Source organism: Callospermophilus lateralis, chromosome 3 (assembly GCF_048772815.1).
Source record: "Callospermophilus lateralis isolate mCalLat2 chromosome 3, mCalLat2.hap1, whole genome shotgun sequence".
In the NCBI taxonomy this organism is placed as follows: domain Eukaryota; kingdom Metazoa; phylum Chordata; class Mammalia; order Rodentia; family Sciuridae; genus Callospermophilus; species Callospermophilus lateralis.
Window position 1 is genome coordinate 168,262,227 of NC_135307.1, and position 27,230 is coordinate 168,289,456.

At 38.1% G+C, this 27,230-nt stretch overlaps 2 protein-coding genes across 9 annotated transcripts in view; one reads left to right on the plus strand and one right to left on the minus strand.

Moving 5' to 3' along the window:
• Positions 1-11,153, minus strand: part of Mcm8 (minichromosome maintenance 8 homologous recombination repair factor) — a 35,264-nt gene extending 24,111 nt beyond the window's left edge. Inside the window, exons 1-8 of the mRNA XM_076851543.1 lie at positions 10,799-11,153; positions 9,682-9,834; positions 9,308-9,391; positions 7,613-7,695; positions 6,475-6,624; positions 3,610-3,713; positions 2,436-2,634; positions 332-417 (exon numbers count right to left, since the gene is read on the minus strand). Of these exons, the coding sequence (XP_076707658.1) occupies positions 332-417; positions 2,436-2,634; positions 3,610-3,713; positions 6,475-6,624; positions 7,613-7,695; positions 9,308-9,391; positions 9,682-9,829 (854 nt within the window). The 5' untranslated portion in view covers positions 9,830-9,834; positions 10,799-11,153. The remainder of the gene's footprint in view (positions 1-331; positions 418-2,435; positions 2,635-3,609; positions 3,714-6,474; positions 6,625-7,612; positions 7,696-9,307; positions 9,392-9,681; positions 9,835-10,798) is intronic.
• Trmt6 (tRNA methyltransferase 6 non-catalytic subunit) overlaps positions 1-24,371 on the plus strand; it is a 52,168-nt gene extending 27,797 nt beyond the window's left edge. For 5 of the 8 annotated variants that reach the window (XM_076851550.2, XM_076851548.2, XM_076851546.2 and 2 more), the window contains 10 exons: positions 15,739-15,866; positions 17,367-17,474; positions 18,137-18,228; positions 18,359-18,442; positions 18,709-18,833; positions 19,934-20,289; positions 20,659-20,744; positions 21,097-21,199; positions 21,303-21,389; positions 22,837-24,371. In XM_076851550.2, the coding sequence (XP_076707665.1) occupies positions 15,819-15,866; positions 17,367-17,474; positions 18,137-18,228; positions 18,359-18,442; positions 18,709-18,833; positions 19,934-20,289; positions 20,659-20,744; positions 21,097-21,199; positions 21,303-21,389; positions 22,837-23,028 (1,281 nt within the window). In that variant the 5' untranslated portion in view covers positions 15,739-15,818 and the 3' untranslated portion in view covers positions 23,029-24,371. Of the gene's footprint in view, positions 1-11,227; positions 11,468-15,738; positions 15,867-17,364; positions 17,475-18,136; positions 18,229-18,358; positions 18,443-18,474; positions 18,564-18,708; positions 18,834-19,933; positions 20,290-20,658; positions 20,745-21,096; positions 21,200-21,302; positions 21,390-22,836 lie in introns of those variants that run through there. The other 3 variants (XM_076851544.2, XM_076851545.2, XM_076851552.2) reach the window with 3 other exon arrangements.
• The last annotated feature ends 2,859 nt before the right edge of the window (positions 24,372-27,230 follow it).

Sequence of the window (27,230 nt, forward strand, 5' to 3'; positions counted from 1 at the left end):
TATTTCTATCACAACTCATTATGCAATGAATCATATATCTTTGTTTATGGCCAACATCCAGTTCAATGAATCACATAATTGAAATATAAAATGAACTATTTATCAGTAGCAATAATTCATAATGTTTACATCCTTTCTGGCATCCAGTAGAGAATAAATTTCAAATAAAGACAGTTACCATTTCAACATACAAACTTGTCACTGAATAGACTTATTATACACTTATCATTTTTACAGATAAAAACTACAGTACAATACAATAAAATTATAGATTTACTCAGCAGTATGAAAGATCCTAAAACCTGCCCCTTTTTAAGTCTTGATTGCTTACTTGATTGACTGCCAGTCCATTGTTACTGTAAGAGGAGAACTACGGAGAGCAGCAAAAGACTTCCCTCGACATGCAGGCACAGGACACTGCAACAAGTAATTCACATTCAGATGTTGATAAACTACAACCATATCTCAGGAAAATTCAAGATATACTTCATTAAAGTAAACCAACTAAGATCTGTAATGTTCCATTTCCTACAGAAACAGTTTAATGTCATAAGCTTTCAAGACATTTGTCCAGCTGGTCTCTCTCTCCCTTGCTCCTATTCTTTCAGCTGTAGGCAGGCAGGCACCTTGCTCTGCCTTAGACCAGGCACTCATTCTTACCGCTGTGCCCATGTAGTCTCCTAATTCCATGGGCTCCTTGAACACTCCTACTCTTTCAATCTATATGTCCAGCCCCAATCTTCTTTTCAAAAGCCTTCCCCTAGGTCTTTAATCCCCAACTCTTTGTCTATCTTCCTTTTGTGCTGTTCACATAGTATTTTTCACTGTACCACACAGTCCTCAAAATAAAAGCAAGTTCTGTTCAAGTTTTCAAAGTCACTTGCTTGGCATTTGGACCACAAGATATAAATTCAGACACAGTGGCAGATTTACAAATATGATTATATTTACAAATATGATTTTATCTTGCCTCACGGACAAGATAAAACTATAGCAGCACATAGTAAAGTACTTCCTACAACTAGGTTGAAATAAACACAGAATACACACACATGCATGGATGTTTTTCTTCTTTCAAATGCCCATTATTATCACACATATTTTAGTCAAATCATTATTGAGCCAACATGGTTTATCTCTATAATTTTAGGAGCTATGGGAAGATTTAGAACTATAGGACCACTATATTTCTGCTGATACTTGCTGGGACTGTGCATATATGTATATAATCCCAGATTAAAGAATTGAAAAATTGCGAAGTATTTGCCTCTTGGACAGAGGAATGAGGATATTGGGGAGAGGTAAACAGTGTGACTGTACTTTTGTTTTAAACTTCACAATTGCATTTAATTGGTTAAGTTATGTGTCAATAATAGAATAAAATTACTTTAAAATTAATGTCAAAAAAAAAATAATAATGTATTCCCTCAAATCTTTCCAGAACCTTACTATTCTCCCATCAAGAGATAGAATCTATAGCTATTTGGGAGGCCGAGGCAGAGGATTGCAAGTTCAAGTCCGGCATGGATAACGTAATGAGTTTGTCTCAAAATAAAACAAAACAAAGGGCTAAAGATGTAGCTCAGTGACAGAGCATTTGCCTAGTATGCCTAAAGCCCTGGGTTCAATTCTCAGTATTGGGGTTGGCGAGGTTAGGAGTGGAGAAAACACAAAACACATATGGAGTCTTAATTCCTTCTCCTAGAATTTGGGCAAGTTGGTGACTCACTTTGTAATCAAAAGAATGTTGGCAAAAGTGATGCTGCATGACTCTGAAGGCTAGAATTTCTGTCTATCAACTTACAGCTATCAGCACCATATGAGCCGACCAAGCACTCTGATCTGCCAAACTGTGAAAAACAAACAGCTCATGCAGAGGCCACCCAGAGAAAACAGAGATGCCTGGCCAACACAACATCTTATTGTTCCCAACTCCAGCCACAATCTACCTGATTTATCTCCAGAGACCTGGAGCCTCAACTACACAGGAAAATATTTCTTCCAAACTCCTGACCCACAGAAATAACATGATTATTATTCTAAGCTCCTAAGTTTTAGGGAATAGCCATCTTTCTAAAATTTAATCTGATGTCATTTAAAAATTTCTAGGGTTGGGGATATAGCTCAGTTGGTAGAGTGCTTGCCTCACATGCACAACACCCTGGGCTTAATTAGTCCCTAGCACCACAAAAATAAATAAGTAAATAAATGTACACACACACACACACACACACACACACACACACATCTGGAACTGAAAATATAAACTATGGTTAGTGGGTAGAAAAATGTCTATTTCTATATTTCTTGTATCCTGAAGTATTTAATAATTAAATAAAAATCTCTGTGTTCACAAACACTGGGAAATAGTATCTGTAAACTGATTTGCCTTTATTACCAAGATAAATAAAGAAACAATTATAAAAATATATCACCTTTGTTGGAAGATTGTATTTTCCATCTGGAAGAGGGAAACTTTGAACCTCTCCACATGCAGCACATAGAAAAGCCATCTTGGTGCAAAGAGGCTTTATATTACTGACACGAACCACTGTCCCTCTTAGAGAAATGTATTTTCCATAGTAATTTGCTCGGACATTCTTCAGATGTGTCAAGGGCTCATAGTTGTATATCCTAAATATAAACCAGGAACATATATATAATGAACAGAAAGTTGATGTCTGTATTTTCACAAGTTCTTTTTAGGAACAACTATGGAATTCCCAAACAATATCACCCTTTATATATCAGAAATCTCCCAAGATTTAAATTATTTTTAAAAATAAAAATGTTGCCAGGCGCAGTGGCACACACCTATAATCCCAGCAGCTTAGGAGGCTGAGGCAGGAGGATCACAAGTTCAAAGCCAGCCTTAGCAAAAATGAGGCACTAAGCAACTCATTCAGACCCCATCTTTAAATAAAATATAAAATAGGGCTGAGGATGTGGCCTCAGTAGTCAAGTGTCCCTGAGTTCAATTCCTCCTCCCCCCAAAACAATGTTAAGTATTCACTTTTCTTATTCCAATAGGCTGTTGTCTAGGGGGAAAAAAAATAATTAAAGATAAAAGCAAAAATATAATGCATATAGGAAAACCTATATATTCAACAACCTTTGAATTCTAACTTATTTTTAATCACCCGCTTCTTAGCATCCCTTCAATAAATTTGGAAAATAAAAATAAAATCCTGATGATTTCCTTATTTATTCCTATGTATCTCAATGAATTTAAAATGTAGAATACAATAAAGATGAATTCAAGAATTCATTTATTCCCTGTGCCTAGTAGAAACATGATAATTTAACAATACACATACATACCACTTAGTGTATTATGTGGATTATTAAATTTGTACAGAGTCTTGATTAAGTACATATCTAAAATCAATATTTACAGGTTGGAAAGTCAACCTATTTGGGCAGAAAAATGTTGATTTCTGTCATGATCATTTTGAATAATTTTCAATAGGTTCATTGTGGGTATGATGATCTATGAAATTAGTAAGAATTCACACCATTTTTACTATTTCCTTATTTGTATAAAATAAGGTTCTCATCCTTAAACCAGTCATTAGGCCATATTCTAAATAACACCAGTAAGTTGCTCACCTTGCATAAATATGTGGCACATTTACCATTGTTTCCCCATCACTAGACAATCCTTCTTGGGCTTGTAATTCAGCTGCATGCCTTTCAAGGTCCTTAGTTAACACCTAAACAGAACAAAAATTTACTCAAAGTTAAAAAATAAAGTATCCTCTTTAAGCAGAACTTTACATAGAGAGAATTTCAAGTTTACCAATATAAACAGTTCAGAACAAGACAGAATAAGAACAAGACTCTAATAGCCCTTGGAAAGTCTGATATTTTATTACAACTACTTATTTTATAGTGGATTGTTTTACTTGGCATTTTACTTGGATGTTGAACTGGAAATGTTCAGCATCCTTGCCTGCTACCTATTGTCCCAAATAAACTTAACATTATTAAGTCCTTATATTAGTCCCCAAAGCCATTATACCTTGATTTCTACAAATTTTTTTTCTACTTCTCTATATTCATTGATTAATTAAGATAGAAAAAGTAATGATTTTTAAAATACCCAATACCGCAGCTACTATGAAGACAAACAATAAGTCTTGGCAAGGATGTAGGGGAAAAGTATACTCATACACTGCTGGTGGGACTGCAAATTGTGCAACCAATATGGAAAGCAATATGGAGATTTCTTGGAAAATTGGGAATGGAACCACCATTTGACCAAGCTATCCCTCTCCTCGGTCTATACCCAAAGGACTTAAAAACAGCATACTACAAGGACACAGCCACATCAATGTTTATAGCATCACAAGTTACAATAGCTAAATTGTGGAACCAACCTAGATGTCCTTCAATAGGGATGAATGGATAAAAAAAATGTGGCATATATACACAATGGAATATTACTCAGCAATAAAAGAGAATAAAATCATGGCATTTGCAGGTAAATGGATGGAGTTAGAGAAGATAATGCTAAGTGAAGTTACCCAATCCCAAAAAACCAAAAGCCGAATGTTTTCTTTGATATAAGGAGACAGATTCATAGTAGGATAGGGAGAGGGAACATTGGAGGAATAGACCAATTCTAGATAGAGCAGAGGGATTGGAAGGGAAGGGAGGGGGCACGGGGTTATAAATGATGATGGAATGTGATGATCATTATTATCCAAAGTACATATATGAAGACATGAATTGGTGTGAATATACTTTGTATACAATCAGAGATATGAAAAATTGTGCTCTATTATGTGTAATAAGATTTGTAATGCATTCCGTTGTCATATAAAATAAAAAATAAAAATAAATTAAAAAAAATAAAATACCCTATACCAGCTCTGTTGGCATTTGATACTAAATAATTATAAAATACTTGTGTGCTGACAATCTAAGAGGCAAAATTAGATGCCCATAAATAGGTATAATTGTTATAAGGACCATAAAGATTTATAGATAAAATGCCATGTGAGTTTTGAAAACGATTTCTAAGAAAGCTTTTACAAAGCGAAAAGAGTTATTAGGCCCACAAGAATTTGGATATGTGAGGTAAAGAGAATGCTATATTGAATGGACAACATGTACAAGAGTACTTAGAGAATACTGGAAGAAGCTCGGTTTAGTTGGATCATAGTGAATGTAAGACAGGAGATATGAAATTTAGCAAGATCTTGGAAGGTTTTCAAAGTCATATAAAAGATTACAACTACTTATTTTACATAAAAGATTTTATACAAAACATTTTACACAAAAAAAAATTTGTATAAAAGATTTTGATTTCATTTAGAAGAAAAGGATGACCAGTTTTCAAAAACAAATTATATTTTACAAAAGCAACTGTTTAGAACAATAATAAAGGCCTAGCCTGAGACAAAGGTAGTAAGGATAGAAAGGAGGTAGACTTAATAAACATTTTTTTATTTGTTTGAACTTGCTATGTTGCCTAGGCCTGCCTCAAACTCTGGGTTCAAGCAATCTTCCTGCCTCAGTCTCCAATGTAACTGGGACTCCAGCAGCATGCCACTACACCCAGTTTAAGAGACATTTTAGAAAGAGAAATGAAAGGATATGGTTAATAAGGTGCTGAATGAGTCTGAAAACAACAGGCAAGGTTTATAGTTTAGAATTTCTAGGAGTGTAGACCTTTGTGATAAACTATTCCTTGTACCTGCTCAGTGTCCAAATTCTAGCTACACTCTTAAGACCTACTATAATCTCTGAGTTTTCCCCATTCTCCCCCTACAGGTGAGGGTATTACCTTTGCCTCTGACTGTAATCAGCAATATAAACTATGTCTGTCCTAAGATCTGCAACTCTTTACCTTAATGCATTTACCTGTTTGCTGGCCTGAAAAATGCTTTCATATATGTGTACCATCTGACCCTGAGAAAAAACTCAGGCAAGAACAAAACAAACTGTTATTTCTGTTTTACATATGAGAAATGAAGTGATCTGCTTCATGCCACAGAACCTATATCTGAAGTTGATCTTCTTGCTCCAAGTTCATAACTGCCAACATCATGATGCCTTGTCTTATCTTCCCTATGAGACTGAACAGTTCCCCCAAAATAAAGTTTAATATCTGCCCAATTTTTAATGATATTAGGCTAATTCAAATACATTAGAAATAATGTTATATTTAGATAAGCTTTTATACATAGAATGAATGGTAATTTTTAAACACAAGATTGTGAACCTTCATTTCAAGCCAGTAACCACTATCTGTTAGTAAAATCTTTTTTATTTTTTTAAAGGTCTTGTTTGCTAGATGCGTAGTTTGGACTCAAAACTTGCAATTCTTCTGCCTTAGCTTCCTGAGTAGCTGGAATTACAGGCATATACCACCACACCCAGGTAATCTTATTATCTTTTAAAGAAAGTCTTGACACTGGAATCTTTCTTTAAAATTCTGATGTGAGTCAGCACAAGATAAATATTTACCTGATGTATTGCCAGACCCATGCAAGCCAAGATTTTCTCAGGTGCATCCCTTAGTTCATTTGCTATATTTGGTATCAAATTAGTTATTTCATCATCTTTTGTCAATTCTTTAAAATCCACCAAAATACTTCCTTTTCTTTCTATTTCATCCTAGAAAAGATTAAAGTTTGAAAGTAACAATTGGTCTTTTAGAGTTAATTATCATAATTGAGCATTCAATTATACACTTTGAGAAAGCATACCATGTTTATATGGTGAAAATGCTAAGTACCATATAAGCTTTACACCAAGCACAGTCCTAATGTTTTCAATATATTAACTTACTTATACTTCTTTTTTTTAATTTTTATTATTAATTGTTCAAAACATTACAAAGCTCTTGACATATCATATTTCATACATTTGATTCAAGTGGGTTATGAACTCCCATTTTTACCCCGTATACAGATTGCAGAATCACATCGGTTACACATCCACTGTTTTACATATTGCCATACTAGTGTCTGTTGTATTCTGTTGCCTTTCCTATCCTCTACTATCCCCCCTCCCCTCCCCTCCCCTCCCCTCCCATCTTCTCTCTCTACCCCATCTACTATAATTCATTTCTCCCCCTTGTTTTTTTTTCCCTTTCCCCTCATTTCCTCTTATATGTAATTTTGTATAACAATGAGGGTCTCCTTCCATTTCCATGCAATTTCCCTTCTCTCTCCCTTCCCCTCCCACTTCTCATCCCTGTTTAATGTTAATCTTCTTCTCATGCTCTTCCTCCCTGCTCTGTTCTTAGTTGTTCTCCTAATATCAAAGAAGATATTTGGCATTTGTTTTTTAGGGATTGGCTAGCTTCAGTTAGCATAATCTGCTCTAATGTCATCCATTTCCCTGCAAATTCCATGCTTAACAATTCTTTGAGGTAGCTATTTATACTATTACTTCCAAATGATAGACAAAGAAAACTGTAGCACAGAGAAGTTAAGTAATTCACCAAAGTTCATACTGTAGGTAAGTGGCAGAGCTGGGATTTGTATGAAGGCAGTCCAATTCCAGTGCATATGATCATAATCACTAGCACCTCAAATATACTGTTCAATAAGATGACACATAAAGGTCAACCGGTAGTGTTTCTATAAGAAAATCTTACCTTATCATACAAGTCAATACGCCTTATGAAAAATTTTTCAAATGCTTGAATCTTCTCAATAAAAGGAGAGTTATCACTGTAAACTAATCCAACAAACATGGCATTAGCACTATGTTTTCATTAGATAACACTATAAACTTGACAGATTTTTTTTTCTTCCAGTTGCTCTGTATTCTGATTACACTTAAACAAGAACTAGCATAAATATATACATAAGATTCTAAAACATGTTTAGGCCTGCATAATCCAAAATGCAGACAGGAAATCTCTCTAAAAAGCCCAATATCTGGGAAATCTTTAGAGGAGCCTTAGAAATCTAATTAGATATATCAGTTCAAATAGCTTACACAACAGCTAAAACCAAACATCATCAAACCCAGGGCCTTGTGCCATACAATGCAAGCACTCCACCAACTGAACGAGATCCCCAGCCCCCATTTTTTTTTAAAACATCCTAAAGCTATATATTTTCAAGTACCCTCTCAAAGAAACAGGATAATGAAGTAATACAGAAGTACATCCGGTCAGGCCTAAGGCATCTCTTGCACTTTATCTTTAAGATCAGTCCCAAAATCTCTTATAGTGTTCTGAGGTTAACCACTAAGGGAATAATTGAAGTGTTGGTAACTAATGTATCCTGAAGCAACAAGACAATCTATGAAACACATGTGTCTATTTAATGGGGGGGGGGGGGGAAGACTGCCAATAAGGAAAACATTTGTAAAGCATCATTCATAAAATGAACCGTGGGTGTCTGGTATCAAGCAATGTAACACAGACATACACACATACACACACACACACACACACACACACATATTTAAAACAAAACCTATATCTTATAAGAGAGATAACGAACACAAGTGCACAGAAAAGATAGCCCCCCATATCCATACAGATAGATGTATGACAAAGATTGGTATTCAGAGATGTTTCTTAACTGGTTTCTATGGAAATCTGTGTTGGTTACTTGCTCCTGGTTCCAGGTCTATCGTTCTGTTTTCTGCTCTGATCAAGATCTGCACCCTACCTCCCAGATTCCTTTTAGGTTCTGCCAATTAGAGGCACTTCAAAAAACTGGAAGAAAGCAGGAAGTGGGAAAGGAATTTCTTCTTGTCTCCCATTCTTTTCAATATGTCTATAGCTGCAGAGGATAACTACAGTTCTAGCCTCCAGGTCCAAGCAACAACTAAGTCATACCCCTGAGTTACCAGTGACAACCAGTTTCATTTATATCAGTGGTCTGAGCACAGTGCTACAGTGTATCCCTCAGGGGCCTAAGTACAGCTTTATAGGGTACCCTTTAGAGGACAAACAGCTATGCCTCTACCCTTGAATTCCTAGGTTCTGATAATCTCAGTATTTCTTAACTTCTGCTAAAATTAAGAATGGCTACTGTTTCCTCAAATTACTACTTTCTGGGGTTTTACTTTGATCTCTCCTTTCTGCTCTTTCAGTTTTTCATCTGAATGTCCAATTTCTTATAATAAATCTCTCTTCTGAAATACCTAATGTATTTTACCACCTGATATAAAACGTAAAAATAACGCTCTTTAATATAAACATGATTTAATTGAAAAAACAAAGATTAGGAAGTATGTAGCAGTAAGCCAAATAAATCACAGAAACATAAGATGTAACAAAGACAAGTTAAGGAAATATAACTTATGGTACTTTTTGTACTTTTAATTCTACCTTCAGAGAAATAAAGCTTCCAGCCTTTATATGGTATGAATTGATCCAATGTTGACTGTAGTAGCAAAGGCTGTGGGATTTGTTCTGGAAAACAAAACAAAACAAAAACTAGAATGCTAGGTTAATAAAAACAAAGCAAAGCTTTTTTTTTTCTCTCCAATTTTTGTTTCCCCTTTCAACAATGAAATGACATTAATAGTGCACCTAAAAAAGGTTTCTGGAAGAATTGTGCACATTAATTTTCAAATACTTGCTAAGGAGTAACATCAAATAAAAGATTGAAGTTTGAGCTAAATTACTTTGTCTGATAGGGATGAACTGTTTGCTTCATAAAGGAAAAAACAACAATCATTGTCTCACATGGTCATACATACCAGAGCTATTTTTTCCAATGGCTTTATTCAGGTTAGGTCTGTGTTCTCTTCCCCTCCATTTTCCTGAAAAGTTCCCACTACCTCTTCCTCTTCTCCAGCTTTGAAATCTTCCTCGTCCAAATCCTCTGCCTCTGCACTCACCACTCATGTCTTCTAATAAATAAATATTAGAAAAGACTTCACCAAAACAGGAGGGAAAGTTGTGCTCTTAAAAAATGTATTAATGTAGTACAAAACAGAAAATTTATTCTGCTTCTGAGTAGAATATAGGTTTACAAAGTTGTATACTATGGGAGAAAACTCAAACATTCTGCATTTACTCTTCTAATTTCCACCACTCTTTAAGGTATACAGTAGATGTTTTATTAAGTACATTAAGTTCTCATGGAATAAGAATAAGGTACTATACTGTAACAGTTTTCAAGGAACTTCCATGACAGAAATAAAGATAAAGATAAGACAAGTAATTAAGATGCCTGCTTGCTGTGTTTAAAACTTATTACAGAGCAGGAATAGTTGAACATAATTCTGAACTATGAGATACCAGGGAAACATCATCATAGCTCCAGTCCCACAGTATCATATCCATTTTCTGCACATTTTTTTCCAAAAACTAAAACTGTTCTTTAAAAAATTGTTCTACTTACAAAACTCCACATCCTACTGACACAAATAAAAATATATCTGTACATTGTAGTGCAATTCATCACAAAGACCTTTACAAATCCCTATTTAAAGAGGGCTTAGTTAGTAAATAAGTTAATAACTAAAAAGTTCACGATTTTAGGGCACGACAGGTCTCTAATCATCAACCAGACATTATATACTGAGAAACTGAAGCTCAGAGAAATTAAGGAAACGAATGAAGATCAAACTTGTTTGGTGACAGTACAGCAGATAAACTGTCTTCAGACTGCCAAGCTGAAGCGCTCCTTCAGATAACGCTACGTGCCATACCCTTCTCAAACGAGAAAATATGAGAATAGTAATAATTCCAACACAAACTTAAGAGGGCAGCTGTGCGTCGTTAAATACTTCATTTACATCTCCTCGGCTATTCTTATTTGCATGGGAGAAAACTCAAAACAGGCTCTCCCAGTTCACGACTCCGGGGTACCTGCTAATCCCAACGGCCTGATTCTCCCTCCCTCCTTGGTGGAAAGCGCACGGGGCTATGAAGAGCCTCCAGCTCCTCAGACGACCCTTCAGGTCTTGAGTTTTTTCAGCCGTAGCTTTTTTGACGTCCCTGCGCAGGGCCGGATCCCTTAAGTCACAGCAGCTCAGGACCTTCAGTTTTCCCACTGCGACCTCGGGAAAGAACCCTGGAGAAAAGCGACCCAACAGCAACTCAAGACACTGTCCAGTCTCCCTCTAATTCTTTTTTGGCGCTTCCGTGACGCAATTCCGTTCCAGGTAGCGGCAAAACAAGAAGGAAAGGGCGAAGAGTAGCCAATCAAAGAGTTCGGCCAGCCGGAAGTCGTGAAGCCCCCGGAAGCCAGGGACCGGACCGGAAAGCGGAAGCGGCGCACAGCACGTGGGGGCGGTGCCGGTCGGAGGGCTCCTGATTCTGTGGTGTTGTGGGGCTTGAGGCTGGCGGCCGCGGCCGTGGCGCTTGGGACTGCAGGGACACGGCGGAACACCAAGACCGGCTGAGCGTCATGGAGGGCTCAGGGGAACACCCGAGCCCACAGCCCCCGCATCCCGGGGATAACCGCATCCACGAGGGCGACTTTGTGGTGCTGAAACGGGAAGATGTGTTGAAAGCAGTGCAGGTCCAGCGGAGAAAGTAAGTCAGGTTGCTGGCCTTGGGGTCTCCCTCGCCACCTAGATATTCCCTCCCTTCAGATCTTCCCAAAACCCTTTCCTCCAGGATCCTATTCTTAACTCACTGGATTTCCATCCCCCGCAGTCGTTGCCTCTTCTCAAACGATCCTGTCACAGTGGCCTTTTCCTCCGAGATTCTTATCCAATCTCGACACTCAGGTTCTCCCATGTCCCTCCTACCTTCCCACAGAGTCCCCCTTCTCGACTCCATACCCGGCGGTCTACCTTCGGCATCCTTTCCAGTTTTGCCACCGAGATCCTTCCCCAGAATTCCATTATTGGTCCTTGATTGCTCAGTTTGAATGCTTCCCTCTCCATCGTCGTCGTCCTGGCTTCCCACCGCCTGGGCTTTTATCTTTAGGTTCTTAGGATCTGCTCTGTGTTCTTACAGACCCCCACTCTTTTCATCTGGGTTCTCATCCTTACTTCTCAGAGTCTCCTCCTTGCTTGCCCCCCCCTTTTCCTCACAGGTCTCCTTCCTTTTTATCCCTCAGCCAGGATCAGTTCCCCACCCCCCCCAACCCCCCACCTCCAAAAAATGACCTCTTCTACTTAGCCTGGCTTTCTGGCTGGCCGGCCTCTTCTCTCTACCCAAACGGGAAAACCTGTCTACGTGGAATAAGGAAAGAAGACAACTTCTGTAGAGTGTGGAGTCCAATGGGGCTTGCTTCATTTTTACACCAAGGTATTCAAATTACAGAAAAGTTGAATTTCTCAAAAGCAATTTACTCAAGGTCTCAGAATTTTTGAACCTGCTACCTAATATTCTGTGTTAGAACTAGTGACGTAGGATTTTGATAACTCTGGCAATGACAATGGTGAGGTTGTTAAATTCTAATAGTTTGGTTGTACTGAGAAGTACAACCAAGTTATTTTTTGAGCTAGGTTATTATATTACTTTTTTGTTTGTTTGTTTGTTTGTTGCAATGCTGGTTATCAAACCCAGGGCTTCACACATGCTACACAGGTGCTGTACTACTGAGCTATAACCTCAGTCTTATATCAACTCTTGACAAAGAAGTAAGGTGCAGGTTGAATGCAGTGGCAGGAGACTGCAGACCCAAAAGCTAGGCATTAAGTATTTGGAATTTCTGATAAGTGCTTACTTCACATAAATTATTTTACTACTGTTTTCATCAAACTAGTATTTAAAGTGAAGCAGGTATCATTAAAAATTAGTCATGTGTGAATCCTCAAATCACCAAGTTGGTGATAACCAAGCTTTTTCTTTTTTGCACAAGCATCAGTTTGGTAAAGAAAAGATTATGGGGATGGAGGTTCTTCTAGTCTAGAAATGGAATAGCTTTTAAGCACTTAAAAATTCCCCTTTGGTGAAATTTTATTACATTTTGGTGAAATTTTTGTAACTATCCCTCATCACTGGTTCACTTCTGCGTTCTTGAAGTCCATGTTTTTTTCTGTTCAGAATTTTTAATTAGAAATTCTGTGCCTGCTCAGTTTTCAAGAGTGCATGTAACAGTAAATATTGGCAAAGATGTGGGAAAAAAGGTACACTCATACATTGCTGGTGGGACTGCAAATTGGTACAACCACTCTAGAGAACAGTATAGAGATTCCTCAGAAAACTTGGACTGGAACCACCATTTGACCCAGTTATCCTACTCATCGGTATATACCCAAAGGACTTAAAACCAACATACTATGGTAACACAGCCACATCAATGTTTATAGCAGTTCAGTTCATAATAGCTAAACTACGGAACCAACCTAGGTGTCCTTCATTCACCAGATGAATGGATAAAGAAAATGTGGTATATATACACAATAGAATATTACTCAGCCATCAAGAATGATTTTATGACTTTTTCTGGTAAGTGGCTGGATCTGGACACTATCATGCTAAGTGAAATAAGCCAGTCCCAAAAAACCAAAGGTCAAATGTTCTCTCTAATATGAGGATGCTAATATACAACAAGTGGGTAGGAGGGAAAGAATAGAAGTTCAGTGAATTAGACAAAGGGAAATGAAGGGAAGGGAGAGAGATAGGAATAGGAAAGACAGTGGAATGAATCTGAAACAACTTTCCTGTGTTCATATATGAACACACCACTACCAATGAAATTCCATATCATGTAGAACCTCAAGAATGGTTTATTATTTAGCTTTATTCTAAAGTTATATTCCATGTTTGTATAATAAATTATAATATACTCTATTTATATATATCTAAAAAGAACAAATTTTTAAAAGAGGGGAAAAAATTTTGCCTGCTTCCAAGTGCATAATTTTTGGAGCTTTCCAATACTAATTGCTTGAACTTTTTCGTTGAAGAATAACAATTGTAAGTATACAGTTTGATGATTAAGCCCAATTTACACATCTGTATAGTAACTATCCAGGTGAAGCATTTTTACTTTCTTTTTCATACTATTCCTGTAAGTGCCTTAATTTTCAAGCATAGTTGTGCTTCTAACTATGTGCTCTTTTAAACAGGAGCTTTTTCATTACCAAGGAGATAGCAGCATCTTTAATTCTAATAGCTACTCTTTAGGCCTGATTTGGAAACACTTATTTTTGGTCCCTCTTGACAAAGCCATGATGTCTATTTTTAATTAGAAAATGACCCTCTGAGCTCAGTTGCATCCCAGGCCAGACTCCCATCATCTTTCCCTCCTGGCTGCACTCATCTGGTTAGGTAGAAGTGGTTCTGCCTCTCAGAGAAGGGCAAGTCCTACTCCTTCCCAGTGAAGATGGGGTATCCACATCCCCTCTGACTACACATGCCCTTCCCGTTTGGTGTATTGGCCTGTCAAACCAATCAGTTTGAGTGACACCCCTCCCTGCCTTTGCATATCAAGTAGACTGGGGCATAACTCACCCAAGCTCAAATCCATTGGTTCATTAGCACTAAAGTGTTTGAAGGATGAGGGTAGCAGATGTATATCTGAGCTTAGTTCCAACTTCTCAGGGGGTTGTATCAACAAATATTTTGAATATCTGGTATGTGTTAGTTTTGGGGGACCCAGCGAAACATAAGAATTGGCCTTGTCTGGATCACTTGGAATCATGCCGTATTTCCCTCATGTGGTCAAGTAACATATAATGAAGATGGGACACGTACACATACAAAGGTGTGGCAGGATATAAGGAACCAAAAAAATGAAGGTGATGTACCTGGGAACTAGCTGTGGTGGGAAGCATTTGATGAGAATCCAGGTAATACAGCATGCATTGTGTTACACTCCAGGAGCTCAAAGGAAGATAAGGAGTGAAGGAGAGCACAAATAGGACAGGCACTACATCTCCCAAAATTCAGAAATTTTTGGATGTGGGCCGGGCCCTGAAGCTCAATGGTACTTCCTAAGGTCATTTGGCCTTTGCTGAGAAATATTGTGTAATATATTGGAATTAACTAGACCTTGAGGTCAGACAGACCTGAATTTGTACCCTAGCTCTAGCACCTTGTAACTCAATCTTGAACAGAACATTTTCCCCTAAGCCTCAGATTTCTCTTTTGGAGAGAGCTGTGTCCGAGGATTAGTATGAGAATTAAAAAGCATAACATACTGCCTAATCTCTGGTTGATGTTCAGCAGCAGGTATCAGTTTTCTTCTTTTGAAAGGAAGGATTTTTGTTTTTATGGGATTTCCCCTCTTAACAGTAAGATACAAATCTGGGTAATAAGAAAATCTTTCCTGGTCCACAGTCACAGTAGAGCGTTGTCAGTGTTAGATTCCATTTCCAAATGTATAGAAATATATAGATTGCCAGTAATGTTTATTTGAAATGTGATTTGCTTGTATTAGATAATTTTTCAGTAAAATGGCTATGTAGACCAAGACCAAGGAGTTCCTTGGTCCTGATTGTCATCCTTGTCATCTCAGTGATTGTTCTGTTTTGAGACTTGTGAGTTGTGAGGGGTGTCACAGTGCATGTCCAGTGACCTGGCAATCTTGGTGACCATGTGTATTATTCAGGATTCTGCAGAGCCTATGAGTTTGGACATCCTGGTAGACAGTACAAAAGGGGCTCAGATGATGCCCTAGAAGATAAACATCTTTTGTCTTTGCTTCCTCTTTCCAAAATCCAGTGTTTTCCTGGCTTCTTTATTAATTTTATGTCTCTGCCCCAAACTTGTTCCCTGTAGTTTGTCAGTTTGTGATGTTTGATCATCCGTTGAGGAGACCATTTTTGAAATAAATTAGAATGAACAGACTTTTCTTGACTGAATACAAAAGAAATCAGTTAATTAATTGCTTTTTCTTCCCCCAGGAAAGTAACTTTTGAAAAACAGTGGTTCTACCTGGATAACGTGATTGGCCATAATTATGGAGCCACATTTGAAGTGACTAATGGAGGAGGTCTTCAGCTCAAGAAAAAGAAGGAAGAGCCTACTTCAGGTGCACCAATTAGAACTGTATCTTGGTGGAATGAAGCACATACTTCCTTCAGCAATGAAATAACCTGAATTCTGGCTCTAGCCCACTATTAACTGACTCCCTGACCTTGAACCAGGCAGTTAATCCCATGAGTCTTGCTTTTTTGTTGCAAAAAACTTTTTCAGTATCCAAAAGCTAAAAAACTGGTGCAGAGTCATGGATAGGGTGAAGATTAGGATCTGGTTTTGAATAAAGTGACTAGGTTTAGTGCCTGCTTTATTACTTGACTTGCAACTTCGGGCAGATGATTTGATTTGTGTGATTCTAATTCATTAAGTGGGGACATAAACATGTATAATGCTAAGTTATGATGCGTGTTTAGTGACATAGCCTTCTTAGGAAGATCCCAACAGTGCCCTGCCTATAGTCAGGTCCCATAATTTTAGCTATTATTAACTGAAGATAAATTCTTGTTTATTTAAATAAACATTTCCAGTAAAATATATTTAAATAATTACTAAAAGTTAATTTAAGTACTGTTAAAGTTCTAAGCCAGAACAATTAGATACTTTAAAATTAACATCTGTATTTTTATTAAGTATTTTTATTAAGGGAACTAATCATGCCTGGCACCTATTTGGTACTTAATAGCAATTTATTTTATTTATTTATTAATTTTTTTTGTTTTAAATATTTTTTAGTTGTAGATAGACACAATGTCTTTATTTTATTTACTTATTTGTATGTGGTACTGAGGATCGAACCCAGCCTCACGCATGAAAGGCAAGCGCTGTACCACTGGGCTACAACCCCAGCCCCATTACAGCAATTTATAAGACATGGTATCTTATAAAATGTATTTACCAGTGGAGAATAACCAAAATTATCAAAGAAACAAGCAAATAGCATGATTTCTGATGATGGTACATGTGAAAATAGTAAAGCAGGGGGTGTGTACTAGAGCCTGATTGGACAAGATGAACCTTGTCTGGGATGACCAAGAAACAGCCACTTGGAGATCTGTCATAGAGCCTTCCAGGCAGGGGGAGCAACAAGTCTCAAAATTCTGCTGAGGGACCTTGGTTGGAATGTTCAAGAAACAGAAAGAAGGGCAATGTAGCTGATGCTTAGGGGTCAGGAGATGAGGCCAGGAAAGGGAGGCAGGGTCCGCATCAGATAGGACCTTGCAGGTCACTTTTGGAACACATTCTCATTGCTGTGGGAAACCACTCTATGCTGTTAAACATCCAAATAGAACCACCAGTTTTTATTTTTAAAAGGGGCACTTTGGAATCCATGTGGATAGGAAGAGGGTAAGAGTAGAAACAGGAAAATGAATTAAAGGATTGGATTAGTCACCGCAAGACAGGGGAGTGGACTGCAATGAGGGCAAAGGAACTGGAAAGCCACACTGGAATGGCCATGGGATAGATGTGGTAATTTACTTGGAGAAAAAAAAAATTGTAAAATAATTTCCGATAATAAATGTCATTATCATAGAGCGATTTCTTTTCCTTAGAGACCAAAGAAGCTGGCACTGATAATCGAAATATAATTGATGATGGGAAATCTCAGAAACTTACTCAAGATGACATTAAAGCTTTGAAAGACAAGGGCATTAAAGGAGAGGTAATATTCAAATGATTTTTAAAGTTTTGTCTTTGCTTGATATATAGGAAATGGTTCAGTTTTTAAAGCAGTCTTTACCAAAGGCAAAATGGAAAAAATAATGTTATACTTCTGTTAGAAATAGGTTGTAATGTACATGCGATTCAATAATCAAGATTTTTTTTCTTTTTTTTTTTTTTTGTAGATGGACATAATACCTTTATTTTATTTTTTTATGGTTCCTGGGATTGAACCCAGTGCTTCACATATTCTAGGCAAGCACCGTACCACTGAGCCACAACCCGGCCCAAGATTTTGTTTCTTAAGTGCAAGAATATAAGTAAATAATATTACCAATAGTATTAATGCTATAGAATTTAATAACAATACATATTAGGATTTAACTTTATTTATTTTTAGTACTGTTTTCAGCCAGTGCCCTTAGAAATGACAGTGTTTTTTTATCTCTTTATTGTATATTTCTGTTCTTTACCTTGGTTTAAATGAATTTTAAAAAATACTTTAAATAAAGTATAGAACTACAGAGTTGATCTATTTGGACTTTTGTGGAAGAGGGACTGGAAAATCAGACCTGTGGATATATTCTGGGGTAAGAAACCTTTGAAGTTATTTATTCTGTGAAAGTGAAGTTTCAGGAAATCTACTTGCTCCTTTTTTTATAGGAAATAGTTCAGCAGTTAATTGAAAATAGTACAACATTCCGAGACAAGACAGAATTTGCTCAAGATAAATATATAAAAAAGAAGAAAAAGAAGTAAGTAGTTTCAGTTTGAAATGATGAAAAATATTTGATCTTTTTTTGTATTTATAAAGTATATATTTCTAAAAAATAAAATGTTTTAAACATTTGTTAAAAACTTGTGTTCTGTTTTTAACTCCCCCAGATATGAAGCTGTCATAACTATTTTGAAGCCATCTACCCGTATTCTTTCAATTATGTATTATGCAAGAGAACCTGGAAAAATTAAGTACGCTTTGTTTCCTTTCAAAAGTATAATTGGGGGAAAGTGTATCTTTAAGAAAGTCATGATTTTAAATAAAATGAAAAACTTGCTCACCTGCATAAAGTGCCCTCCTACCTCATAAATTGTAAGTCCTTTTACTGTCACCTCCAAAGCAATCACTAGTCTTTATCAACATAATTTTTATTAAGCAAGTGAAACTTGAAAATGATGATTAAAATTTGAGGCTTTTACTTAGCAATAAGTGAGTGAATCATCCTTTTTTTCCTTAGCCATATGAGATATGATACACTAGCCCAGATGCTGACATTGGGAAATATCCGTGCTGGCAATAAAATGATTGTAATGGAAACATGTTCAGGCTTGGTGCTGGGTGCAATGATGGAACGAATGGGAGGTAAGATTTAACATTTGCAAGTTCAGTAAAATCCTACTCTGGCGTTAGTAGAGAGGCCCAAAAGTGTAAACTGATAAAAAGCTGGGTTGGGGAAACCCTGTGTAGTGGCATATGCCTGTAATCCCAGCCCCTCTGGAGGCTGAGACAGAAGTATTGCAAATTCAAGGCCAGCCTCAGCAGTTTAGCAAGGCCCTTAGCAACTTAGTAAGACCCGCTCTAAAAGTTAAAAAAAAAAAAAAAAAAAGGCTGGGGATGTAGCTTAGTGGTAAATCACCCCTGGGTTTAATCTCTAGTCCAAAAATTAAAAATTTCAAAGTTGGATTGAGTTACTTCAAGATTAATGAAGGGATTTGGCATGAACTTTTATAACTGCCGTTCTGGGACCTTCCTTTGTGGTCTGTATATCTATCCTACTGTGTTGGTACCCTTGTTGATGGTTGTCCTTTTCCGTTTCAGTATTAGTGGGGGATGAGTGTGGGACCTGTGGCTGGCTAGGATCTTCAGGACAGATTTCGGTAAAATAGCTGGTGCTCATTTTATTGACCCAAATTGAAGGGATTGAGTGGGAAAACTACTAGGGAAGTATTGTCTCCTGGAAGAATACAATACAACCTGATTTGTCTGTTCTCTTATTCTGTGGAAGACAAGGCTATATAAATTATGCCGCTTAAGGATTGGAGTAAAAGACAAATTCACATGATCCCAGGGGTTGTTTGTTTAATATTTTTTAGTTGTAGTTGGACACAATACCTTTATATTATTTATTTATTTTTATGTGGTGTTGAGTATCGAACCCAGGGCCTCACATATGCTAGGCAAGTGCTCTACCGCTGAGCCACAACCCCAGCTTATGATCCCAGGGTTTTAAGGGTAATGTCAAGTGGGGGTGGCTTCTTTAAGACTTCTTATTTATCTGTTTTGGAATTATGTTTTCTTCACTTGAAATAGGCATAGGCTCCAAATGGACCCAGAGGAGCTGTATCATTCCTCAACCTCTAAACAGAGTAGGAAAGTCTTACTATGGTGGAGAACTCTCTGTGTGTTTGTGTAGTCTAGAATTGCCTCCATTGTGCAGATGTTTGTTTCTTTTATTTGCTCAGGTTTTGGCTCCATTATTCAGCTCTACCCTGGAGACGGACCTGTTCGGGTAGCAACAGCGTGTTTTGGATTTCCCAAATCTTTTCTCAGTGGTCTTTATGAATTCCCCCTCAACAAAGTGGACAGTCTCCTAAATGGAACATTTTCTGCTGAGATGTTATATGCAGAGCCAAAAGACAGTGCATCTGTTGAAGAAAGTAATGGTGCACTTGAGGAAAAGCAGGCTTCTAAACAAGACAATGAAGACAGCATGGCAGAGACCCCAGAGAGCAATCACCCAGAACAAGAATCAATGGAAGTTGTTCCTCAAGATCCAGAATATAAGGAGCCTAAAGATAGAGGAAGCAAAAAAGATTATGTAAGAATGTCAAGAGTCATATCCCTTGTAATATTCTCAGGGCCTTCATTAATTTAAGTAATGAGATTTGATTTGGCTATGGAACATCCCTACTCAAGTTGATAAATATCAAAATAGTTGGAGACTGTGTATGTGCACACACGTACACATGACTTAATCTTTGGAATGCAGCTCTAGGATTCAGAAACATTGTGTAGTTGCTTGGTGGGGGTTTATAATAGGTTTTTATCATTCTTATAAAGGCCCTCCTGTTGCTTTAGTCTGAGTTGATAAATATCATTGAAATGTTTGATAAACCAAAGTATTTCTGTAATACTGACTGAATAACCTCCATACATCAGTTTCTTTTTTTTTTTTTTCTTCTTGAAGATTCAGGAAAAGCAAAGGAGACAAGAAGAGCAGAGGAAGAGACACTTAGATGCTGCTGCTCTACTGAGTGAAAGGAACGCAGATGGGTGCGTTAATAAAGAATGCAGGGTACTTCTTTGGTGCTCGTGGGCTCTGCTTCAAATGGATCAGCACTCTCTTTCTGCCTGTCTGCTCTGATTCTAGTGGGAACTGAGATAAGGATTCTCTATTTTTTAAGAAAGGCTGGATCTGGCAGAAGTGGGAAATTGATGGTGCTAGTCTGTTTCAGAACTATAACCCAGTTTGTGTTTCCTAGAAATAAACAGCTCATGATTTTATTGTTTCGAATTTCTAGAATATCATATTTAAATCTTTCTTATGTGAAATAAATAAATTTATTTTAAATAAATTTCACTTCGGAGTAGTAGGGAAATAATTTGTCTAACATTTTCCTTGCAGTTTAATTGTAGCCAGTCGTTTCCATCCCACTCCATTGCTGCTGTCTCTGTTGGACTTTGTGGCCCCTTCAAGGCCATTTGTGGTCTACTGTCAGTATAAAGAGGTAATACTGGAACAAGGTGGACAGGCATTCTTACATCTGAATTTTGATTCTCAAACTGCAGCACAGGAAGTATTTCTTAACAGAACTCTGTTTTTGCCTTCAGCCTTTGTTGGAATGCTACACAAAACTGCGTGAGAGGGGAGGAGTCATCAACCTCAGACTGTCTGAAACCTGGCTCAGAAATTATCAGGTACATGTTCTTACAGTCTGTCTGAGGAGCTGCTCTCCAGAGTTGCTGGCTCCTTACAGTAGTACTAGAAGTGGTTAAGTAGAAATATTTCTGGCTATTGCAATGGATATGTTTTCTTCTTGTGACTCAGAGAAAGGGCCCCTTTCCTTTCTTGACTCTTTTTTCATTTCAAGGTTCATTACTCCACCCAGAAGCCTCTAAAGTACAAACAGTTGTAGTTCTTATTTCCCCAAGACCTCGACATCTCTGTAGAGGGGACAAATTGATAATAGCAAAATCCTCAGGTGAATGAGGGAGGCCCTCTCTCACTCTCTGCTGGAATATCTTCACAGCATGTTTTTAGGATTTGCAGGTAGAGTCTATGTCAGTTAGGTTTTCTGAAAAACATATGCTGAGATAGAAATCGAGTATAAGATTTATTGGGAAAATGCCTTTGAAAGATAAAAAGGGCTGGGTGCAGTGGCAAATGCCTGTAATCCCAGTGGCTCTGGAGGCAGAGGCAGGAGAATCCCAAGTTCAAAGCCTGCCTCAGCAAAAAGCAAGGCACTAAACAACTCAGTGAGACCCTGTCTCTAAATAAAATACAAAATAGGGCTGAGGATGTGGCTCAGTGGTCGAGTGCCGTTGAGTTCAATGCTGGGTCCCCATCACCACCACCACCAAAAAAAAAAAAAAGAGATAAGGTGAGACGGAACAGGATTAGGTGCAGGTTGATGCCTTTAAAATGGGAGGGTGGAAGAAGGAGAACAGGGGAGGAAGAGCCTGTAGTGCTGTTCTGAGAAAGTTTCAGCCCAGCTATTGAGGACCTCAGGAACAAAGATTGTACAGTGTTGGACAGAAAGGTCTACTCTTTATTTCTGCTCAGTTATCACTGAGAACAGGCCATGATCTCCCTCAGTATGGTTACTGTAGTGGATCCCAAAGCAGCAGCAACTGATTTCTGCAGCTTTCTGCTGTCTGGATGTCTCAAAGCCAGTTCCCTCATCTGGGGAAAATGGCTGGGGGCTCTTCCATACTACCACACCCTGATCTACTTCTTGGCATCTTGTCAAACTGTGGTAGGGATATTGTTGAGCCCTGAGTGACCTTACCCTTTATGGAAGTTGTCTTATTTAATTAAGGGTAACAGGAGAGAAGAGTTCTTGTCAGTTAACAGGGCAGCAGGGAAGGGAGTTCTGAGTGTGCATCTAGTAGCCACTTTTCCATAAACCCAGGTGCCATGTTAGCTATGAAGCTTCCTAAAACCAAGAGGAAAGTAGCACATAGACCCAGAATGCTGCACAAACAATTTGCCCAATTTCTACACTGACATGTGGAGGAATGAACTCTAGAAATTCACCCATTTAAATCTTCAAGAGAATCTGTTAATGATTCTTAGTAAATGTGACATTGGCATGTACTTTATCATCTTGGGAAAATGTGAATGTCTGTTTTTTGTTTTGATTAGGTTTTGCCAGATCGAAGTCATCCCAAGCTGCTGATGAGTGGAGGCGGGGGGTACCTTCTGTCAGGCTTCACTGTTGTCTTGGACAATCTTCGAGCAGACACCAGCCTCAAGTCCAGCGTGAGCACTTTAGAATCACACAAGACTGAAGAACCAGCAGCTAAAAGACAGAAATGCCCAGAATCTGGCTCTTAATTCTTCAAGTGGCTTTGATTTTTGTTCTCAGGCATTCTGCAGTTAACTGTTCTTTTTCATATTCTGAGAATAAGAACATGGCTGTATACGCCTTCTGGGAAGAAGGAATAGCCTTTGTCCACTTCTGACACAGATGTGTTTACTCTGTCCAAACTACAGCTCAAGTATGCTGTAGTGGATTAATGAGACAATTTTGTTTATTTAACAAAAATCCTCTGAGTAATTCTAAATACTCGGCAAATATCTTGAGAATTTCAGAATACTGAAAACGTATTTATACAAGACCTTGTTTGCATTTTAAGCTAAGTGGAATAACACAATATAACTAAAACTTGATGGGTACTGAAGGGAAGGAATTTGTGGAAGAAATTTCCTCTGCTTATTCCATTCTCTTTAACATAAGCAATATGAATGTGTGAGTATATGAAATTTATAGTACCAAAAATATCCACTCTGTTCCCCACCGTGGAAAAAGCATTTTTTAATGCTATGTTTTATTATTCTAATAGTTGTCAACCTGAGAAAGTTCGAAGTATTCATTTTACTGTCTTTTTTTTGGGGGGGGGGTAACATTAGAAAGGTTTAGTAGGTACTTTTTTGGCGTTAATTTGCCAATCCTTTTATTCCCTGTTTGAAATAAAGTGACTAGAATTTTTGTATGATATTTAAAAAGAAACAATTGTTTTCCCCAGAGACTTAATGATATACAACATGCATGCGTGTATATATGCACACTTGTGCACACACGTATATATATGTATGTATAGATGATTGTATATACATATATACACACATGCACACACATGTATATGGGTGTATAGGTGTTGGTATATACACATATATACACACAGAGAATGTACTACCTATATTAATACACACAAAGACAGAGAACATATTATTTATTTGAAATATGATGAAATTTTGTGCAGGACTTAGATCAGTTCTCATTGCGTTGATGTTGCTCCTTGTCAGATGTTTTTTAAAAGTGCCTTTTTCTGGTGATTATTAAATACTGGTCTGAAAAGCTCTGCCAGGACTAGGTGGTTAACCTTTATAAACTCTGAAAAATTATAATCAAATTATTTAATCATCTGTTGCAGCAAATAAAAGTGTTCTGAGCAAGCCACAGCTCATCCATTTGAGAATCAGTCTTGCTTACTAGAACATGCTCTTGTGTATTGTTCACATTGTCATGTATAGATGGTTATCATCCAATGAGGAATCACAGAAAAAAATTTTTTCGTAACAGCATGTGCTATTCTGATAATGGCCATCGTGATTACCAACAAGTACAATTTTGATTCCTTTTTCTTAAAACAGTTGTTTTTAAAGAATAAAAGTGTTTCCTACTATGATATGTGTAACTGTCATTAATGATGCAGTCATGGTGCCATATTGATAGCTTCCAGTCAATTGTGATGCATGGTCTGTCTTGGTAGAGAGCACACCTCACTGAATATCAATCAGATTTTTCACCTATCTGTATACAACCAGTCAAGTTTATCGAGAAGACAAAACTGTGTAGATGAGATTCAGTAGCATTGTCTCCTCTGGTCACTGTAAAACAGTGTTCTACTTGGAACTAAACCAGTTTCCAAGTCCCATTTCCTTTCCTAACCCCTTGGCATGGGTTCTGAGTTCTCAGAGGGATGGGTCAGGTCTCAGCTACCAAGGCCCTGCCTGTACATGTTCCTGCTCTGGGAGATAACCTAACTCCTCCCCAGCAACAACAAAAGTGAACTTGTGTTATTTTTTTTCTCAAATGTAATTTACTTCTTTGTGAGTATAAATGACTTAATTCAGTGGTTCACAAACTTACTCTGACATCCCTCTCATAGCTTTTCAGGGATCAACAAACTAAAAAGGGTCTCAGTAAATATTTTGGGGTTTAATCACAACTATTCAGCTGTGTCACAGTGTGAAAGCAAAGTGTTCCGTTAAAGTTTCATTTATAGGCATTGTGTTTTGAATGAAACCACAGACAGTCTGGAGTAGGCAGCAGTCAAAGATATAAAAGGAAATCCAGAGTTTCTTAGACCTCTTAAGTCTGTCAGCAGCATCTCATTCCTCTTTTTTGTGGTGCTGAGGATTAAACCCAGGACCCTGTGCATGTGAGACAAGCACTCTACCAACTGAGCCATATCACCAGCCCACCCAGCACTCCCTTTGCCGTTCTGCTCACTTGGAGGACCTTACTGTCTCCCAGCTTCCTCCTATCCTGATTTCTTTCACTGCTTCCTTCTCATCTCTGGTGTGCTCTGAGCTCAACCTTGCACCTTTCTTCCTTCTACTACTATACTGGTTCCCTAGGATAATGATGATTTGGGAGCCGATCAAAGAAAGATGTGACCATAAGGTGGCAGTAGCACACATGCTTCACTGGGTAACTAACATTCTTAACAGATTTGTTAACAGGAAGAGAGGATGAGTCTGGCCAGAGGCCTTACCACCAGGGTTACTACTCAGAAAGGGAGGAAGGAAGCCAAGGCACCCCTACCTACACCCCAGGGAGAGGGTACCTGAAAAAGGCAGCTCATCTTGGTGATGTTGCTGAGCAGGATTCTTGGGAAGCAACTTGGGTTCTTAAACCACAAGGCTCCGTCCTATCAATGGCTGTCATTGGTTGACTTTTGTTGGGCTTAGACTGCTATGTGTGTTGGCAAGGGGAAGGAAGGGGACTAGCAGACCCTAAATGGCTAAATAAGATTGCTTACACTGTGTCTAAAATAGATACATAAATTTTGTATTTGGCATAGGTGAGCTAACCAGTCTGGCCCTGCAATGAAGCAATAAGCAGTCTAGGAGTCACCTCACAGAGGTCATCCTTGACATTTATATTAAAGCTTCAAATGCCATCTCCAGGACAGTGAGTCCCAGGTTGTCTTCAGCACAGGCCCTTTCCCTCAGCCAGCCCTACATGCCCAACTCATCTTCCACATGTGTTTTTTCTCATCTGAAACTTAACATATCCAAACCTGAGCTCCCCGCCTCTTCCTTCCCAAGCTAGTCCCTCCTGCAGTCTTCCCCATCTGTTGATAGCATATTAGAGGCCATGACAATTAAAATACTCAATTTTTTAAAAACTCTAAAATAACAGGTGACTGCATCTCTTTCCCTCTTTCCCTTCTTTTTTCCCTTCCCTCCTCCCTCCCCCAAGTTTACTGTGTCTTTTGATTGCATCCTTTTCTCTGTGCTCAATGTAATCTCATATTGTTCTCTTCATCATGGCCTTTAGAGCATATGCTATTTTAGACACACACACACACCCCACATAGTCTAGATATGTATTTGGCTATATCCCCTAGTTGTACAAGTGCACTTTATGATGGTCACATGAAGAAATCACCTGAGGATTATTTCTCAGAACATGTCCCTGTCACTAAGCAACACATAATGCATTTGTGTGTGTGTGTGTGTGTGTGTGTGTGTGTGTGTGTGTGTGACTTGCTAGGCTGGCATTTGGTGCACTGCAGTGTTTTGCTTTCTCTCTTCTAGTGAGATCAACTCCTATCCATCTTGGGCCCCTCAAATACTGTTTACTTAGGAAATGATTTTGTTTTCCACTGGGATGCAATTGGGGAAAAGGCAGAGTCTTTTTTTAAAATATTTTTTTAGTTGTATATGGACACAATATCTTTATTTTTATTTATTTTTATGTGGTGCTGAAGATCAAACCCGGGCGTCACACATGCAAGACAAGCGCTCTGCCACTAAGCCACAACCCCAGTCCAAGGCAGAGTCTTACTGAGTTCTGTGTTTGGGCACAAGTTAAGCATTTCTTGGTAACTTACATTTTAGTATCTTACATGTCTTGATAGACAAACTCTGATATCTTACAACTGTGGCTTTATTATTTGTTAAGATACCTGCCTCAGCTTTGGATGGTTTCTTAGGTCAAAATCCTCCAGTTGCAAATCCTCAGATAATAATTTGAGGATAAGCAGTTTATGAGGGAGGTTTTCCCAGGAAACACCAGTAAGGTCACCAGAAGGCTGCAAACAGGAGGGTAAAGACAGCCAGTAAAAGATGGAGCAGGATGATGGAGAAGGTCCCTGTGGCGTCACCTGGGCCCAACCCACAGGGAATCTCAGAAGGCAGTGAAGAGTATGTGTTTCAGAGTCACTCCACCAGAGGGAGATGGTGGCTCGACTGTCTTGTTATAGGTTGAACCAGTACCCAGAAAAAGACATGTTCAAGTCCCA